At 35.4% G+C, this 18,992-nt stretch overlaps 1 protein-coding gene across 6 annotated transcripts in view; it reads right to left on the minus strand.

Annotated features, from left to right (window-relative positions):
• The window catches only part of LOC146487910 (uncharacterized), a 119,712-nt gene that overhangs the window by 84,110 nt on the left and 16,610 nt on the right, over positions 1–18,992 (minus strand). For 3 of the 6 annotated variants that reach the window (XM_085125531.1, XM_085125525.1, XM_085125511.1), the window contains 2 exons: positions 13,385–13,426; positions 12,742–12,783 (listed from right to left, as the gene is read on the minus strand). In XM_085125531.1, the coding sequence (XP_084981657.1) occupies positions 12,742–12,783; positions 13,385–13,426 (84 nt within the window). Of the gene's footprint in view, positions 1–12,741; positions 12,784–13,384; positions 13,427–17,612; positions 17,655–18,930; positions 18,973–18,992 lie in introns of all 6 variants that reach the window. The other 3 variants (XM_085125540.1, XM_085125518.1, XM_085125506.1) reach the window with 2 other exon arrangements.

Raw genomic sequence — 18,992 nt, forward strand, 5'->3', positions numbered from 1 at the left:
AATACATAGTTCCATTTTTCAGACAAAGTTGGAATTAATTTATGAACCTGACCAATGGAAATATTATACTTTTCTTTTATCGTACTACAATAATTCGACAACATATTCTCTTTTACACAAACTTGTTCTGGTGCTAATGGAAAATCATTATGAAGATCATGTAGTGAGGTAGGATAATCCAAATCAACTTCCAATATTAATCCCTTTTTTGATGAGGAATCATACTTAGCTAAGTCAAGTTCATCGATTTTATTTTGAGACATCCATTTGAAACCTCCTGTTGGAAGATATTGTGACATAGCCCAACCATATAAATTATTTGCATCAAGATACATGATATAAGAAGATGGTTCTTTTTCATCATACTCTTTCATGTAGGGATTATTGCTTTTCCATATCGATTAGCAATGTAACTGGTACCACCTCTTAGACCTTTTTCAATAAATTGGAACATATCCATATCAGTCATAAGTTCTAATTTGATACCAGTCATTTTTAACATAGCATCCCAACTCAAACCTGGACTTGTGAAATAATGGCATGGATCTAACTTATAATATTCCAAACACGTTTTCCTGAAATTTTCAAAAACATCTGCTAATAAAAGTATGTCACTGTTTAAGTAAAGATCATGATATACTCCCATATTTTCTATTTTAAAGGTTTTCCAAACTTTTTTTGCATGGTTATGTTGCTCATCAGATATATGCTCATCATTCAATTGACTATAAAACTCTTCTTTTGATGGTAATTCAGTCATTTTAAACTTATCAAAACTATCCATGTAATCATATGGGTATACACCTTTCTTAGTCATTAGATTGAAATATTTATCCTTCTTGAAAAATTCTCTCGTGTATTTTAAAGCATCTTTTGGAAGATTATTAACAAGATTAGCAAGTGATTGACTCATAAACTGAAAACTATCAATAAATACCAAACTATTTCCCAACATAACAGCCATATATTTTTCCATGTTATTTGGAATGGCATTGACATTCATTTGACACTCCTCACCTTTTCCATTCACATATGTATGTTTTTTAACAATTTCACCAATCTGCTGCATTATAAAATGACTATCGTATCCTCTCAGATTATGAAAAACTACAGGTATCTTGCCAGTGAGTTTAAACGACAAATTGCAATCTTGATGTGCTGAACCTCTAAACAAACCTGTAATATGACAATGGTCCCTGACTCTTATATCTTTGTCATTATACAATATACCACAAATATGACACTTATCAGCTTTTTTAAATTGTTCTTCATCAACATTAGTCATTTTCAATGGCTTGTTGAATTTTTGTTTGATAATATTTTTGCAGTAACTTACTTCTTCTAACATTTTTTCCAAAAATTTGTAAACAGCATTTTCACCTCTATAATATTGAACATCCTTGGTATACTTATCATCGTAACAACAAACAACTTTATACCCATATCCACAATCTGTATGCTTTTGATAAGCATCTGTAAAAGATTTGTCATTATTCTGTTGGCAACCATGTATCCGTTCTGTTAAAGCTTCAAAGTCAGCATATATTACAAATGGAGCTGGTAATTGCTTGTGGTAATGGTTATATTTTAAAATGTTGTTATCTTTACTTGGCATTTTTATGGCTTGTGTACCATTTATTACAATACAGTTTTTCTTGTGGACATCAAACACATCTTTTGTGCTAAAACATTGCAAACAATGCATACAAAAATGTTTCTTATTTTTATGCTTGGTTTGGTTAAACATAAATCTATTAAAATCTTTGATGTACGCAAAATGTTTATTCTCATTTTCAGATATAAGCAATAATTCCATATGATCTTCAAACTTTTCTTTTGAGACAAATAATGGATATGGTTGCTTATTCTCGTAACCGAAAACATTGATATTGATTTTATTTTGTAATTCAATTTTATTTATCTGTTTGATGGAAACAGGAAATACAACTCCATCATAATTCAATTCACTAACATATTTTCGGTCAGATTTTTTAATGCGCTGTGGGTCTTTATCCATTGGACAAAGATGTCTCACATGGCACCATCTAAAACATTCATTGTCTTTATTCTGCAGATTGATTAATCCTTTCTTATTTTGTAATTCAATTGGCAGTTTAAGATACGATGAACCCTTCATTGGTTTATATCGTACAATATTCAGATAATGATTGTCGATTGATTTTATGATCCATCCTGAACCCTCTGATATCCATTGAGCTATCCTATTCAAGATTTGTTCTGCAGTCAATTTTAGTGCTTCAGCAATTTCTGTTTGGTTGATGATCGTTTGAGTCTTACTGTTAAAATATACCTTCTTGGATATAATTATATCACCTGTTGTTTTTTCAAACGTCACTTTCAGAGTTTCAATAAACTTCAAACCTTTCATGGATTCTAATATGTTTTTGATATAAAATCCTAGTTTTTGTCTTGTTTTTTGCAATTGAACTAATGGATCTTTATCATCGATTACCGTCACCTCATATGATTCAGTAAAACCTTTTAAAGCTTTATTCACTTGCTTTATTTTAGTGCGGGGAGGTGGAACTGGTGTAATAATATTTTCCTCATATTCTTTAACCAATTGCTTGACATTTCTACGTGGTGCTGGAATAGGGCGTTCCATGATTTTAGTACGTGGTGCTGGAACTGGTTTGTTTTGTTTGATTAATTGCTTATTCACAACAATTAATTGTTTCACTTGTTTTGTTAATGCAGAAATATTCTTACTTTGCTGAGAAATAATTTGAAATAATTCAGATTTTGATAATTTATCCATATATATAGGATTAGATTTTTTTTCTGGAATTTTCTCCATATTATATATAAGCGGTTTCTTTTTAAGCCTTTTTGGATTTGACCTTGGAAAATTATATTTGTGCAATTATTCCCGAAACCCTTCGTCGCTTCGCTCCTCCCCCACCTAAAGGTTTCGGGGAGTTTTTAACGCTTCTCCATCCCCTGCTCGTCTTATCAGACATGTAATCTCAGTATATTCACTTCATCTAGAAAGCTTTGCTTTCAAGCTTCAGTGAATCTCCTATCGATAACATGTCTGCTGCGACTTGCGCTGCCGAGAAGCTAAACTCCTGGCTTCGCCTGAGCCATAAAAACCAAATAAAAAACCAAGCGTCGAAATGACTAATGATTTCATATGATGATTATTTTAAACGCACTTTTGTGGATATTTTAATATAGAATTCCAAAAAGTTTTCTTTTGAAAATGCCTTGAGGATATTTCGACTTGGAAAATGTCAGCGCAATTTTTTGGCGCAATTTTTTTGGCGCAATTTTTCTGCGCAGTTTTTTGGTGTAATTTTTTGGTGCAATTTCTGGGAAAAAGTGCAACAGCCTGGTTATTACCGCAGCGAAAACCTTTAAAAAGTGCAACAGTCGGACAATTTAAAATAAAAAGTGCAACAGTCGGACAATTTAAAATGCGCCGATCCCCTCATATCCCATACTATCATCATAGCAAAAGATTTTAGGCTAGTAGAGCAAAACGGGGATATTTAATTAACAACAGTTCAACCTACCCTGAAGCCTTTGCTCCAGTCAAGAATCAATTTCGTTCTCGATAGCTAATTATTGTGTTAATCATAAACGCAGCAGATTATTTTTCAAACAGTCTTGCCTCGAGCGCTATCTCTCAAACATCTTACTGTGAAAACGTAATCTTAAAACGGCTTTTGCAAAATTTAGAGGTATTTATAACCCAGGATAATAAGAAATTATAAAGCCTTTTAATATTGTAAACAACCGTAATGTTTAACGGCAACCTGAATAGAAAACAAAAGGGTAAAACGGTTTTGCTTTAAGTGTATCACAAACAGGTGGGACAATGTAAACAAAGGTTATCATAAAATAAACTAACTATTGACTAACCATTAATGGAAAGTTTTAACATTCAGTTAATGAAATCGAGTTAAGTGCCCGTTTTCCCCAAAATTACGCATTGAACGACTTAACCAATGAGAATAGTAACGCACCAGCAACCTGATCCTGCAGTTGTGTCACTGTTTTGTTCAGAGATTCCACGGCAGACTGGAGCTCTAGGAGATTAGAAAGGAGTAATATATATATTTAGCCAAGCCTAAAAGCGGAGCTCCAAAATTCTTCTTTAACAGCATTTATATACATGCAAGTTCCTCATTCTTTCTGGAGTTTAATATGTATATCTTAAGTGCATAAAACTGTTTACGCGTCAGCGGAAAATGTTTTGAAGCAGCTGCTCTTGTTAATCGTGCGAGATCACAGTGCTGATAAAGTATAAAATACTTGTGCATGAAAAAATTAAGCTCTCCACAAATATTTGTCCTGTGGAAACTATCACTGTATCTGTGTAAAGCTTGAAATGCGTGCGATAAGGAAAATTTATCTATTGTTGCCGGAAAGATCTTTGCGTTTGCACCCCAATCTCGTGCCCAGGGCCCGCGCGCGTTTGAAAAAGGAACGCAGCCTCTGGAAACAAGGTTACTAGTACCCCGATTCTTCGTACACACGGACGAACTTAAATTTCATAAACAAATATGGCGCCCGAAGGGGCAAATTTTAGTTGTCCTTCCTTTGTTCTAAAGATTTGGATAAAAAATGGCAGTGTTTAGACGTTTCCTGTACAAGGATGGTGGACAAAAATAGCAAGGATCTTTGTAAGCGCTAGGAAACTTTGCAGAAATTTTCAAGTTTGGAAACGATCAAATTTTTCCTGCGCCTTATCTTATTTTTTTTCTGTTTGACTGCGTGCAAATGTTCCGTTCTAATAGCAGATTTGTTGGGTTGAAGGAAAATTTTTAGTGTGATATATGCTAAAAGTAGAAGGGGTTTTGCTGTGTCGGTGGAAGGCGAAAGATCCGATTGCTCTGTCAATAGGTAAGATAACTTCAAATCTTTATGTATGCATCAACACCTTTAAGCTGTTTTTTTTTTTGAAGAGGCAGCAATTTCCTAGAAGAAACCTTTAATATTTAATTAAGATAATATTAAAATTGCAATTGAAGAAGTCATTAGAATGATAAACACTACATTGGTGCATCTTCATCACTCCAGCTTATGAATAGCACCTCATCTGAGAAGTCCCATTCAGTTTATACACAGCAACACACCTATCATGTATCATTTAATAAGCATTCTGTAAAAAATATCCCTTACTTTACTTTTCATAATCCTGTTTTTCCGAGAAAAAAAAAATAGAAGGTACAAGAGTGCTTAGAGAGAGTTGAGTGTGGATATAATAGTCCTCTTCTGAATTCACAAAATGATGTACAGTCAACTCTTTCATAGTGACCGCTTCTCGTAAGCGACCACCTCCTGTAAGCGACCACTTCGTAAACAACCGTTTTGTTTCTCAGTTAAATACCGTTTTAAGAGCTCTCTCGTAGGCGACCACCACTCAAATTTCTTAAGGAACCGCGACCACTTTTTTGGCCAGAAATTACACATATTCTTTTGTTTTCTGTTTCCGGTGAGCGACCACCTTACATAATTATGTATGATTGTTAGTAAATCATTACTCAGACTTGACAAAAGTTCAATTTTTAATGACGCTACCCCAGACTGCTGACAGGTTACAGACAGAGAAGACCGCTTTAATTAGATCTTTAGTTAAACGGGAATTGTTACAGTGATGTGTTCCAAAATGTTATACAAAGTTTCATCTGAAGAATGAATTGATGTAAAAAGATCAAATATTTGCCTAATGTTAGCTGTTAAGGTTATATTTTTATGTAATTAATTTAAAATCAATCCAGTGTTAGGCTTATTTTGTTAATCTTTCCCGCAAGAGACCACCTCCTGTAAGCGACCATTTTGTCGTGCCCGAAGGGTGGTAGCTTACGAGAGAGTTAATACTCTGCTTGAAATATTGCAAATTAAAAGCATTTTATCACTTAAAATATTTTTCAAAACAATCAGTGGTTTAAACTTCCCCTTTATAAATAAAGATTTTACATAAACCCTGGACAGAATGGAAACAGGAAAATAATATTAGCGTTTTTCCTTAAGTTGCTGAAAAAGTTATACCAGACTATATGATAAGGTGTAGAAAATTGTAGAACTGGTCACTAATGTCACAAAACCCATGAACAATAAACAGTTATTGTTGGATAATTAAAAGTAAGTAAAAGAAAATAATTGACTTGGTGTATAACATTTGTATAATAATGATACCTAAATTGCTACAGTGGAATACCAATTTTTTTTAACCTCCCAGGGAAACTGAATTTTGTTAAAAAAAAATAGGAGGTAATAATCTGACTGAAGCAAATCCAAGAGAATTAACAACTACTTCTTCAAAGAATCTGGAGCGTTGGAAAATTGAAGGTTCAAATAACTGAGATTGCACTGTAAAATAAATAACTGTACACATTTCATAATTCATTACTCACTAAAAAGTTTTAAAGTTTTCTTTTAATTTAAAGAGATGGCTGATAAGAAGTTTGACCTTTTATCTGTAATCACAGTTATCAACAGAAGCCAGGATGTGGTTGCATTAAACATGGCCTGAGTATCAGCCGCCTCCTCTCCAGATGATTGGTAAGTGACGGGAAACAGCTGATATTCAGGCTTCATGAAAAAAAATATGTATACTAAAAGTACAGTGAGCTAGGGAATGCCCTTGTTCAGGATATTGTTGTAGCCTTTTAATCAATTGAATAGTTATAAGAATGATTGAGTGACAGTGCTGATTGTTGCTTATAAACACAGCTAAGCCCATGCATCCAATAGCCAATCTCTGTTGTACACACCATGCTAGAGCAATAGCCCTACATTGCCAACTAATCAAAATCTATACAGCTGAAGAAAAATTTTACTCAGCGAGTACCTATTCAATTTGGTTCCTGCCATCATAAACAATCATCTAAAGGTAAGAAATTTAATACACAACTGGATCTATCCCTTGATGGGGAAAATGCACAGAAACTCTCACAGAAGAATGCATAATTTACAAGTTTATGAACTGCCTCAGCAAGAGCTTCCATTAACAAAGTGATTCTTGAGCCATACTGTGTTTTCAACACATCTATCATGATCTGTGATGGTAAATAAAAAGCTTTCATCAATTTATAAGTTATGGCTAAAACACAAGATCTAAATCTAAAAGATAAGGTTACACCCTCTGTGCATGGCTTTTGTGCCCAGGCAGTGGCAGATCTTAAAAACCTCCTGAGGGAGGGTTCATAATTTATGCACATGGGGGCCTATGATGATATATAAAATTTTCCCTTTCATATTTTGGAAGCCCCCCCACCCAATGATGTTCAACAATTAATATATTTTTCTGCCCCCCCCCCCACCCCCTCCATGCGCTATCCTGCAAACCATGGTAAAATACCATGCCTACTCCCCCCTATCACCCTTTTTAACTTTAAAAGCTCCTCTAACATGCCCGATACAAGCATTTCTGGAGTCTTAACATTTAATGACATTTGCATTATAATTAACTAGTAAATTTCACTTTAAATAATCCTTTACTAAAAATTAAAATGATATAGAGGCTGACATTCACTGCATGACCAGACAGAGAATGCAGCAGTTTTGTGTTATAAACCACATTTGTATAAATAGCTGTAGTTTGCCTTGCAAAGGAACCATCCAAATATTCCATGCAAATAGTTACATTGATCTAGTCCGGCCTACCTTCTTTTTTGAAAAAAAAAATGTTCAGTCATCATACGAATTGATTGTGACCGTATAATCTCTTTAACATACCAATAGATTCCCTTAAAAAATCAATTCTTCTGGGGAAAAATGTAATTGAAGCCATTTTTAATGTGATCTATATCATAAATACTGCATGGACAGTATTTATGATGCAGTAGTTAATCAAGATAATGTTGATTGATGAAGTCAGGTTCCGAGAAGCCGAATTGTCCAGAATTTGGAGACTCTGATAACCGCATCAGGATTCATCGAGCACAAGAAGACAGTGGCCAGGGCGAAGGTGAAAGAACTAATTCTGCAGTTGGAGATGCTAGCCTTTATCGATGGCGGTACTATAAAATGAGAATATTTTTTATGACAAATCAGACGAAAATAATTAAGAAGATGGCTGTGACTAGCTGACTACGAAAATCACGAAGATAAAGAATGGAGAGAAATGCATGAAGGGTTGCTCATGACACACCATGGTGCATTGAAGATGCACCTGTTCTGTCAGATTACATAAGGGCATTTGTAACAGAGTGGGAGAAGGAGGCATTGTTTTTCCAACAGTACCCAGCTAATCATGATTTCATGAAGGCATCCGAAAGTTCAGAGAAAAACATGTCCCGGCTATAATTATTTTGCTTAAATTTGTGACTATATAAATGAACGCCATGATGTCGGAGAGTTATACATGGAATTTGTCAAAGACACCTGTAAGGTTAAGGAAGAGCAGCAGTGCGCTTCATGCAAAAATGGTTGGCTGGCTCCATGATGGGCAGAATTCCACGCCCTTTTCCGGATATAGAAAACTTAAAGAACAAATGAAAGTGTCTTTGAATCTCTGGCTACTTCTTTAGATTAAACAGCAAAACCAGTTGATTACTTTATGCCTAAGGCGCAAATAAAAAATCCATTCAATGAAGGAAAGCTGAACACATTGAAAGAAATTAGACTTTTTTTCTATGGTGTACCTTTGTGGCTTTTGAAGAGCTAGTTAAAATATACCTAGACCATTTAAATCATCTCCATTTCTCCAAAGATTTGCGAAATCAAGCAACCGTCGAGAAGCGACAAAACCGAGAACAAGGATTACAATTGGGAAGAGTTACTTCTATTTGGAGGTATTCAATCTCTTTATGTTTTTGAACTTGACATTTACTTGAAAAAACACTCCCTTCCATACAAGAAAAAATTGAAAAATGAAACGATTGGGCTAATCATTCAGTCAACTACAAGAAGCAAGGGGACAGATATTAGCGACAATGAAAGTGCCAGGCCAGCGTCTTTTACAAGCTAACGAACCCACACCTGACGATGATGATGAAAGTGACAGAGAAGACACCGTTGTTTTGGGCGAAACATAGTGCAGTGAAAGTGAGGGGATGTTTAGTGAGAGTGAGAGTGATGATAGCGAGTGTGAACTTGACCATCGCCGGTTAAGAAAAGGTTACAGCACTAGAACTGGACAGTAGGGTTCTCCATATTATGCTCACAAGTTTCACTATTATGCTAATTCTTTATGCTCAAAAACTCTCACTATTATGCTCAAAATGTTCCGCTATTATGCTCAGAATTTTTCCCCCGGATCACTCATTTTTTTACCTAAAATAAAATACGATCGCTTGATATGCTTATATAGAGGATTATATAGGCAACATATAATATAAGTATTCCCTTTATGTGATCATCTTTGGTTATACTGAAGTATGATGGAGGCTTCAATATAGTCCTCCAGAGCAAATGCTTGGTTTTCGATATTTTGACATACTGTATTTCAGAGAATTTTTCTTACTATTATGCTGGCATAATGCTCGATAATGATTCCTCACTATTATGCTCAAAATTATGCCGGCATAATGTGGACAACGCTAGTGGACGGGGTGCCACACGCTTTGCATTAAATTGGTGAATTTCTTAACCCTAAATAGTATAGAAAAGTGCTTAGACTTTAATAATATTGTTTATTGCTTAACCGGCAGGGGTATTTTGCCGAATGCTGAATGTTACATTTTACGTCAACTATGACAGTTTAGCATTAAGCAACGAACGAAGTTATTTAGTTCTAAGCACTTCTTTTTACTGTCTAGGGTTAAGAACTGGTTATACAGACAGTTAGCTTTAAGTTGTTGTTATGGCAGCCATTCCATAAAAGAACTTCTATGGATTCGGCATTTGGCGTTCCGCAAAACACCCCTGCTGCTTCAAAATTAAACTTTAAATTATACTTGGCTTCACGTGAATAAATATACTACCTGTTATACAAGGTAGTAAGGTATCCTCTTGAAACCAAAAAACCATTTCAGTAAAAGAGGCATTCTAAGCTACATGATTATGTGAGTGGGGGTCCAAAATCAAATATCAAAACATGACATGTATGTACACTGAAGGTAAATATTCAGGACGGGGACTTCCTCCTACTGATATTTATTTTTTCTGTTGTTATTATTCTTTTTGGAGGAGAACTTGTGTATATAGCAATCAGTACAGAAATAAACTAAATAACGATCTTTCAAAAAATTTGCACAAACAGGCGAATAAATATTTGCGTAAGCTAATTGTATAGATGAAAATGAAATCACACTAAGTATTTGTGTTTGTTCTCTGTAAAGATTGTCAGAAATAAATGTTAAAATAGAAATATATGCGAGAAAAAAATTGTCAGTAGTTTATGCCAACGATACAGTGTATTGCAAGACGTTTGTTTTGACTAACTATTTTACCTGAGAATCAAATTTTCTTAAATGAACTAAAGTGGGAAGAGATAAGAAAATAAACCTCCGAGAGAAATATCAAACATGGACCAAAAAATGAGCTCAAGAGACTGCTCTGAAGTTAGCAGTAGCTTAAGTAAAAGAAGTTGCAATGTAAACACTGCAATAAAAACAATATCTTGCAAAACAGCAAATTAAAGTTTTGTCAACAAAATCACAAAAAATAAAATACTCGCCTCTTTGGGGATCGATAACAAGTCCTTTTATTCCATTGCTGATTTTTCGTTCGTTTTACAACGTAAAGTAAGCGAAAAGTTTCACTTCAAGAGGAAAAATGAAACGTTTCGTCGCGTCGGATCAGAGTAAAATGATTTCTCTTCGGCCGCTGTTTATGATATCCCGCCTCTAAAAGAGTCCATTTGTTTCTCCCGCCGCTAGTCACCTTGCTCTTTTTCCCGCTGTTGGTAGGTAAAATTGGAGAAGGTTAGAAAATAAAACTCCAAGGGAAAAAAATAAACATGGCCCGAAAAAAAGAGCTCAAAAGACTGCCCTCAAGTTAGCAGTATTTAGCTTTAGCTTAAGTGCAAGAAATCAATATCTTGCAAACCAGCAACGATTTCTCAACAAAATCACATGGATATACTCGCCTCTTCTGAGAATAACCCGTCTTTTTATTACACTGCTGATTTTTTTCGTTCGTTTTACAACGTTAAGTGAGCGAAACGTTCCACTTCAAGAGGAAAAATCCAACGTTTCGTCAAGCTGGATCGGAGTAAAATGAGTTCACTTCAAGATACGGTTGCTGTTTATGGCACCTCTCCCGCCGGATGCGAGTCGTATTTATACTCCTTCTCCCGCTGTTGGAAGGCAAAATTTGGAGGAGATTAGAAAATAAAACTCCAAGGGAAATAATGAACATGGACCGAAAAAAGTGAGCTCAAGAGACTGCTGTGAAGTTAGCAGTATTTAGCTTATTAAACGGCGTGTCAACACTGCAAAACAACAAATTCTTGCCAGACAGCAAAGAAGCAAAGTTTCGTCAACAAAATCACATGAATATACTCGCCTCTTCTGAGAATAAACAGTCCTTTAATTCCAATTCCTGGTTTTCCGTCCGTTTTACAACATCAATGGAGCGAAACGTTTCACTTCAAGCGGAAAAAGTCAACGATTCGTCGTGCCGGGTCGGAGTAAGATGGTTTCACTTCAAAATTTTGATGATGTGCAAGTCGATTTGTTTCTCCCGCCGCTAGTCGTCTTGCTGTTTCTCCCGCTGTCGGTTACATAACTTGACTTTGAATTTTGTTGTCTTCAAAATGTCTTTGTGTTTTTCTTAAAAAGAACTTCCCGCTAAACAAACAAGGTTCGGGGCACGATCGCAGCACAGCTTCACACAACCTGAGTTTTTCTGTGGTACTAATTGCGGTTGTTACGCCCGAAAGTCGACTCGCCCGAAAGCGTTTCGCCCGAACTTGCGTCGATTTGCACGACAAAATACAACATGCTAATACACCGTTTTCACAAATTCCATTTGGATTTCATAATTAGTTCTACGTTTTCACTTCGCGGTAAACTTTCCCGCTAACAAAAGTAAATCAATTAAATAATATTTGTTGAAAATCGACATGCCAGCTATTTGTCTTGAAATCATAATCAATCATCTTGTAGGTAAATCCCTAACATCTCGGAGAAACTCGGCACCTCAACGTAAGGACCTCTTTTAGTTTGTTTGTACATCTCCGCTCGTTTAATAGTGTAGGTCTAATAGCTATTTTTTTTTTTCAATGTAAGTTTTCCATTTTGTTATTTTAAACATCGCCGTGAGTCCGGGCGATATAACGTCGGGCAAATCGACTTTCGGGCGAAACAACCGCTGCGTACGGAAGGTCGTACGGATGGACAAAAGTGACGTCATGACCAAACCAAACTTTCTCGCATTCACGGGTTATCAAATTATGTTAGCTATGGGGCTCCGCGGGCGGAGCTCCGCTATTAAGCCTTAAATAATAAACACTTTTGGTATAGGCTGTGCCAAAAGTTACACAACTCTTTGGTTTGAGCTAAAAAAAGAAAGAGATGTCAAAAACATAAATTAATGAGATGTTTTAGGTCTCACCAATCATCGTAATTTGTAGCCGGACAAATGTGATCTCTGGAAATGGAAATACTATCTCTCAGTTAGCTAGACTGACAGTTCAGCCTACCCTGAAGCCTTTTCACCAGAGTATGAATTTTTCAAACTTGATTTGTGTGGAAAAGCATTTGAGCGTGACTGGATGGCAAGGGCGCAATTTTTTTGTTTTGTATGGGTGGTTTTCTAGGTTCGTTTGAAATGAAAAAAAGATTTCTATGGGATGAATAAGCCTCAATTGCAAAAGCAACCAACCTTTGTTGTCACTCTTCAGATCATTCAATTCTTCGGTTTGAGCTAAAAAGAAAAAGGTTATCAAAAACATAAATCAATGTTTTGTTTTAAATCCTTTCGGAATTGTGTATACTGTACAGAAATTTGTTTTAGTTACGCATTAAAACTCATCTAATAGAGCTGTGGGAACAATTGGCCACTTCACCAATCATTGTAGTTTGTTTCTAGACCAACATGGTCTCTAGCATTGGAAATACTATCTATCAAATAGCTAGAACGCTAATTTTTCACGATCAGAGGGTTTGGATAGTTGAGAGATCAGTAGGTTTTGTATTGAGGCAAAAAGGCCTTATAATATTTCTCTACTTAGTTTCTTCATTAAAAAAAAAAGATTTGCCGTATAACTGTTAGCAATAGGAAGATCATCATAGCCAGAGATTTTAGGCCAGTAGAGCACAACGGTGAGATTGAATTAGAAGCAGTTCAGCCTACCTTGAGGATTTTCCTTCAGAGGATCAATTTTACAAACTTGATTTGAGCGTAACTAAATGGCAAGAATGCAGATTTTCTATCTTGTACCTTAGAATGGGGATTTTCTAGGTTTGTTTTAAATTTAAAATGATTTCTATAGGATGAATAAGCCTCAATTGCAAAAGTAACTAACCTTGGTTGTCACTCTTCAGTTCATTCAATTCTTTGGTTTGAGCTAAAAAAAAGAAAGGGATATCAAAAACATAAATCAATGAGATGTTTTAAATCCATTCCGTAATTGTGTAGACTGAACGGAAATTTGTTTAAGTTAAGCATTAAAACTCATCTAATAGGACTTCTGCAACAATTGGCCACTTTTGTAACATAATTGTTATTATTTTGGTTAAAATAGTTAAAGGAATTTTATTTTGGATTGGGACTTATTACCAGTTATATTTCGGTTTGGAAAATATCAAAGAAAAAGACCAGTTGACTCTTTTTCCTCGTTGCGGAGCTCTCTAAAGATAATAGTGATCAATTCCTTGTCTCACCTTGTACTTCGACTTAGTTGTTCTTAATGTGTGATTAACGTATAAATTCTCTAATCATGAAATCGGTATGAACAGCCACTTGTTTCCGCAGAAACATTTTCAACCATAAAGATATGTCTAATTTAGTTTTTTTTTTTTACAAATGATAACACCTTGTTTACCTTACTTTGATGAGATTTTACTCAACTTGACCTTTCGTCAGTCCTTACCAGGAAATAACTGTTGCTCTTATTTTTAATCATTTTTAGTAGATTTCTTTGGGCTCTTTTAACCACATTCATGACAGTTGAAGTTCATTTTAAAAACAAAGATATTCTAGTAACAATTTCGATTTTAGGGTGAACATGAAGGTAAATACTTATTGTTGTAATTCTGTTAACAACCACATACTGAGTATATAATTTGAGCTCTAGATTTTGATGATCAAGTATCCATTTATTTTATGGAAACGTTTAGCCAATTATTTTCGATGAAGAAGCTTTAAACCTTCAACGTATTTTTAAGCAACAACTTTTCGTGTTTTTCAGATTATTTTTGTGAAACGTTGTTGTAGAAGTCTGAACTTTGTAATTTTCCTATTGGTCACCCTGTTTTGTATTGACTGGACAACCCAAGTTTCCTGGTGAAATTTCCCTAGGAAAATGTCTAAAGCTCAGCTAACAGATCGAAGGCATGGATGCAAGTAAGCTCTCTGAAGCCGATCACGGAAGGATTACGTAAACTTTAATTTAAATTGAGCAAGTGATTGTCTAGTCAATATAAAAATGGGTGATATCTATTTACACCAAGAATTGAGTGTAAAGCAGAGTGAACGGGCTTCGTGTAAGTCTTATAGGGAATAAAGTAGAGTCACATGATTGTAAGAGGTGAATCCTTTTGCAAAAGAGAAGCAGCTTATTCCCCGTAAAAGGTTCTTTCATCACTGCACCAATCATCATAGTTTGTTTCTGGACCAATATGGTCTCTAGAAATGGAAATACTATCTTTCAACGAGCTAGAACGCTTATTTTCTACGATCTGAGGGTTTGGATACTTCAGAAATAAGTAGATTTTGTATTGAGGCGACAAGGCCTAATAACTTTTTTCTAATTAGTTTCTTGATTAAAAAAAAGAGTTGCCGAATAACTGTTAGCAATAGGAAGTTCATTATAGCAAAAGATTTTAGGCCAGTAGAGCACAACGCGGATATTTAATTAATGACAGTTCAACCTCGCCCGAAGCCTGTCCTCAAGAGGATCAATTTTGTTCTCCATAACTAACTAATGTGTTGATCATCTTGCCTCGAGCGCTACCTCTCAAACTTGTTACCGTGAAAACGTAATTTAAAAAGGCCCTCACAAAGTTTAGAGGTATCATTAACCCAGGATACTAAAAAATAATAAAGCCTTTTAATGGTAAAAAACCGCAGTGTTCAACGGTAACCTTAATAGAAAACAAAGGGTAAAACAGCTGGGACAATGTGCATAAAGCTTATAATAAAAAAAAAAACAACAACAACGACCGTAAACTAGCCATTAACTGAAAGTTTTTTTGTAAAGGAAGGTGATTTGGATGTTTGAAATTCTTTCCACATGTACGTTTAGTTCCGGTTCATGGACCGTAGAGTGTGCCTTATTCGTAATTTGTTTTACATCAGTGCTTTCTCTCGATTCAAGCCGTTGAATTCTACGAAATTTGATTATGGTAATGTCTTTTGGAAGCACTGATGTGAATACAGTGAGTAGTCCTTCTTCATTCATAATATTATTTTCCTCCATAGTATCTACCAAGCAAGACTGCAGTTTCGATTCTGTCAGTGAATCTCATCAGTTGCTACTGTGTTAAGGTTTTGAGGAATGATTTTGAGCAAGGGCTTCATTCTGTAGAAAGTGAGACTTGCAGCCGTTTAAATACTCGTGGGACGGATCGAAAATCAAAGATTTCTATTCGCTAACGAGGATAAGCCAATGAGGTGGTTGTATTTAATTGTTTCTTGAGAAGGTCTTACAACGTTTTATCCAGCAAGTGAGATTTCTATTTCTGCAGCATGGACCGCTGGTTTGTTAGCAACGGAGTATTCTTCAATCTGTTAAACGCAGGAGCGTTTCCAGAGTTTATCTACCGTGCTTTTTTTAAGTTTAGCACTTGCATTTAGCAGTGTTCGTTATATGCGGTGACCTCTAGGACGGGGCTCTGCCTAAAAATATCACAATGATGATAAAATAATAAAGAGAGGCCAAACACGGCTCCTATTGGTCGAGATAGGAGGAATATGACCTTCAAAGTTAATTTGCTCTTACGAGTACACCTTTCAAAGATCTCCCTTTTCTGTACGAAAGTAAGGAAGGGTCTTTGTAGATCTCTCTTAGCAGAGGCTGATTTTCTTTCAAGTGCTATTTACTCAACTAAACGGTTTTAGGCTAGGCACAGAAGGGCGATATTCTGTAACAAACGGCAAAATGTTTTTGCCCGATTTTTGTTTGTTTTGTAGTGCCGACATTCTTTCGCTGTAATTGACTTCTGAGAGAGTTTTATCTATAAGGTTATCGGGGTAACCCCTGTAGCGTAATCTCTCTTTGAATAGAGTAATGTTTTCTTCAAATGTTGTTTTTGAAGATTTTGTTTTGAGAAGTCTTAAGGCTTCTCCTTTGATAGAGCCTGTACTGGAAAGTTTCTGTTAGTTTGAAGTGCATGCGCACGTCAAGAATAGATGCTTTTCTTAAATCAAATTCGCAAATTTTAGAAGTATCATTAACCCAGGATACTAAAAAAATTATGAAGCCTTTTAATGTTGTAAACAACCGCAATGCTCAACGGCAACCTTAATAGAAAACGAAAAGCTGAAACGGTTTTGCTTTAAGTGTATCACAAACCGGTGGGACAATAAGCAAAAAGCTTATCATAAAATAAACCAACCATAAACTAACCATTAGCTGATAGTTTTAACATTCAGTTAACGAATTCGAGTTAAGTGCCCGTTTTTTTCCGTTTTCCCCGAATTACACATTGTGCGACTTAACCATTGAGATTAGTAACGTACCAGCAAACTGAACCTGAACTTGTGTCACTGTTTTGTTCAGAGATTCAACAGCAGACTGGAGCTCTAAGAGATTAGAAAGGATTATTAAATCTTAATAACAAACATTTTTGTTATAGGCTGTGCCAAAAGTTACACAACTCTTCGGTTTGAGCTAAAAGAAGAAAGGGATGTCAAAAACATAAATTAATGAGATGTTAAGGTATCCCAGCCAATGTAATTTGTAGCCGGCAAATGTGATAAAGATAAGATAAGATAATACTTTATTGAACACTCCCCAGAGGGGCTTTTCAGTGATCAATACATCATGTTTAAAATGAAAATAAGGTAAATTAATTATATATATACATATAAGAACGATACATAAAAGGTAGAAAATTAATAATCGAAAGTCTATAAATACCCAAGTGTCCCGCAATGTATGCTTAAGTTTACGCTTAAAAGCCTCATGATTTTCACTAAGTTTAAGATCTTTATCTCTGGAATTGGAAATACTATCTTTCAGTTACCTAGAATACTAACTTGCATGCCCAACGGTCTAAGGGTTTGAACACTAAAGAAATCAGTAAATTATGTATTGACGTGATAAGGCCAAATAATGTTGTATAACTGTTAGCAATTGGAAGATCATAAGAGCAAGAAATGTAAGGGCATTTAAGTGCAACATAGCCGATGAGCAGAGATTTTTTGGCATTTTCAAACTTGATTTGTGTGGAAAAGCATTTGAGCGTGACTGAATGGCAAGGGTGCAAATTTTCTGTCTTGTATCCTACAATGGTGGGTTTTCTAGGTTCGTTTGAAATGAGAAAAGATCTCTATGAGATGAATAAGCCTCAATTGTCAAAGCAACTGACCTTGGTTGTCATTCTTCAGTTTATTCAATTCTTCGGTTTGAGCTAAAAGAAGAAAGGGATATCAAAAACATAAATTAATCAGATGTTTTAAATCCTTTCCGTAATTGTGTAGACTGTACAGAAATTTGTCTTAATTACGCATTAAAACTCATCTAGTAGGGCTTTGGGAAAAATTGCCTGCTTCACTAATCATCGTAGTTTGTTCCTGGACCAATATGGTCTCTAGAAATGGAAATACTATCTTTTAACGAGCTAGGACGCTTTTTTTTTCTACGATCTGAGGTTTTTGATACTTCAGAAATCAGTGGATTTTGTGTTGAGGCGACAAGGCCTAATAACATTTCTCTACTGAGGTGTTTCGCGTCCAAGTGATGTAGTACGTCCAGTTTAAACTGTAGATACCTAAATCCCTATATCAATTTAAAGCTTATGGAGCTGGCTATCAAACTATACCAACAATTTTGAAATAAAATGAATTGTCGAATTTTTCACGACCTCTAAATGCGAGAGTCCGAATCACCTCTTGAAAGCTACAAGTCAAAGCCAATTTTATTTTTCGCTAATTTAAGTTGCTCCTCAGTTTCCGGACCCAAAGCGCTAAAAAAGGGTGTCTGCATTTTGCCATATTCAATCGCAATGAAAAGTTATAGAATATTTTTAAAATAGGATAAAAAAGATGGAGTGATCTTACAAAAATCGCTCTCGGAGAAAAAATATTTCGAACGAAAAAATTCGCGGACACGTTTTTTGTTGTTTATATGTTAAACTAGCTATTGTCCAAACGAACAAATTCCCTTTGAGTTTTAGCTCTTTGAAGTGACTCCTCCAAGTGAAAAAATTGATTCGAGAAAACAGTGCTAAAAGTTCGGCAATTCATTTTGTTTCAAAATTCTTGGTATAGTTTGATAGCCAGCTCTATAGGCTTTAATTTGATATAGGATTCAGGTATCTACAGTTTAAACCGGACGCGCTACATCGTTTGGACGCGAGACACCTCTGAAGGTATACGGTAACCTTAAAAGAAAAACAGTTGCCGTATAACTGTTATCAATAGAAAGATCACCATAGCAAGAGATTTTAGCCCAGTAGAGCACAACGGGGAAATTTAATTAGTGACAGTTTAACCTACCCTGAAACCTTTCCTCCGGGGGATAAATTTAACAAACTTACTTTGTGTGGAGAAGCATTTGAGCGTAACTGAATGGCAAGGGTGCAAATTTTCTGTCTTGTATCTTACAATGGGGGTTTTCCGAGGTTCGCTTGAAATGAAAAAAGATTTCTATGGGATGAATAAGCCTCAATGGCAAAAGTAACTAACCTTGGTTTTCACTCTTCAGCTCATTCAACTCTTCGGTTTGAGCTAAAGGAAGAAAGGGACAT

Source organism: Pavona decussata, unplaced genomic scaffold (assembly GCF_977016875.1).
Source record: "Pavona decussata unplaced genomic scaffold, jaPavDecu1.1 SCAFFOLD_12, whole genome shotgun sequence".
Classification (NCBI taxonomy): Eukaryota; Metazoa; Cnidaria; class Anthozoa; order Scleractinia; family Agariciidae; genus Pavona; species Pavona decussata.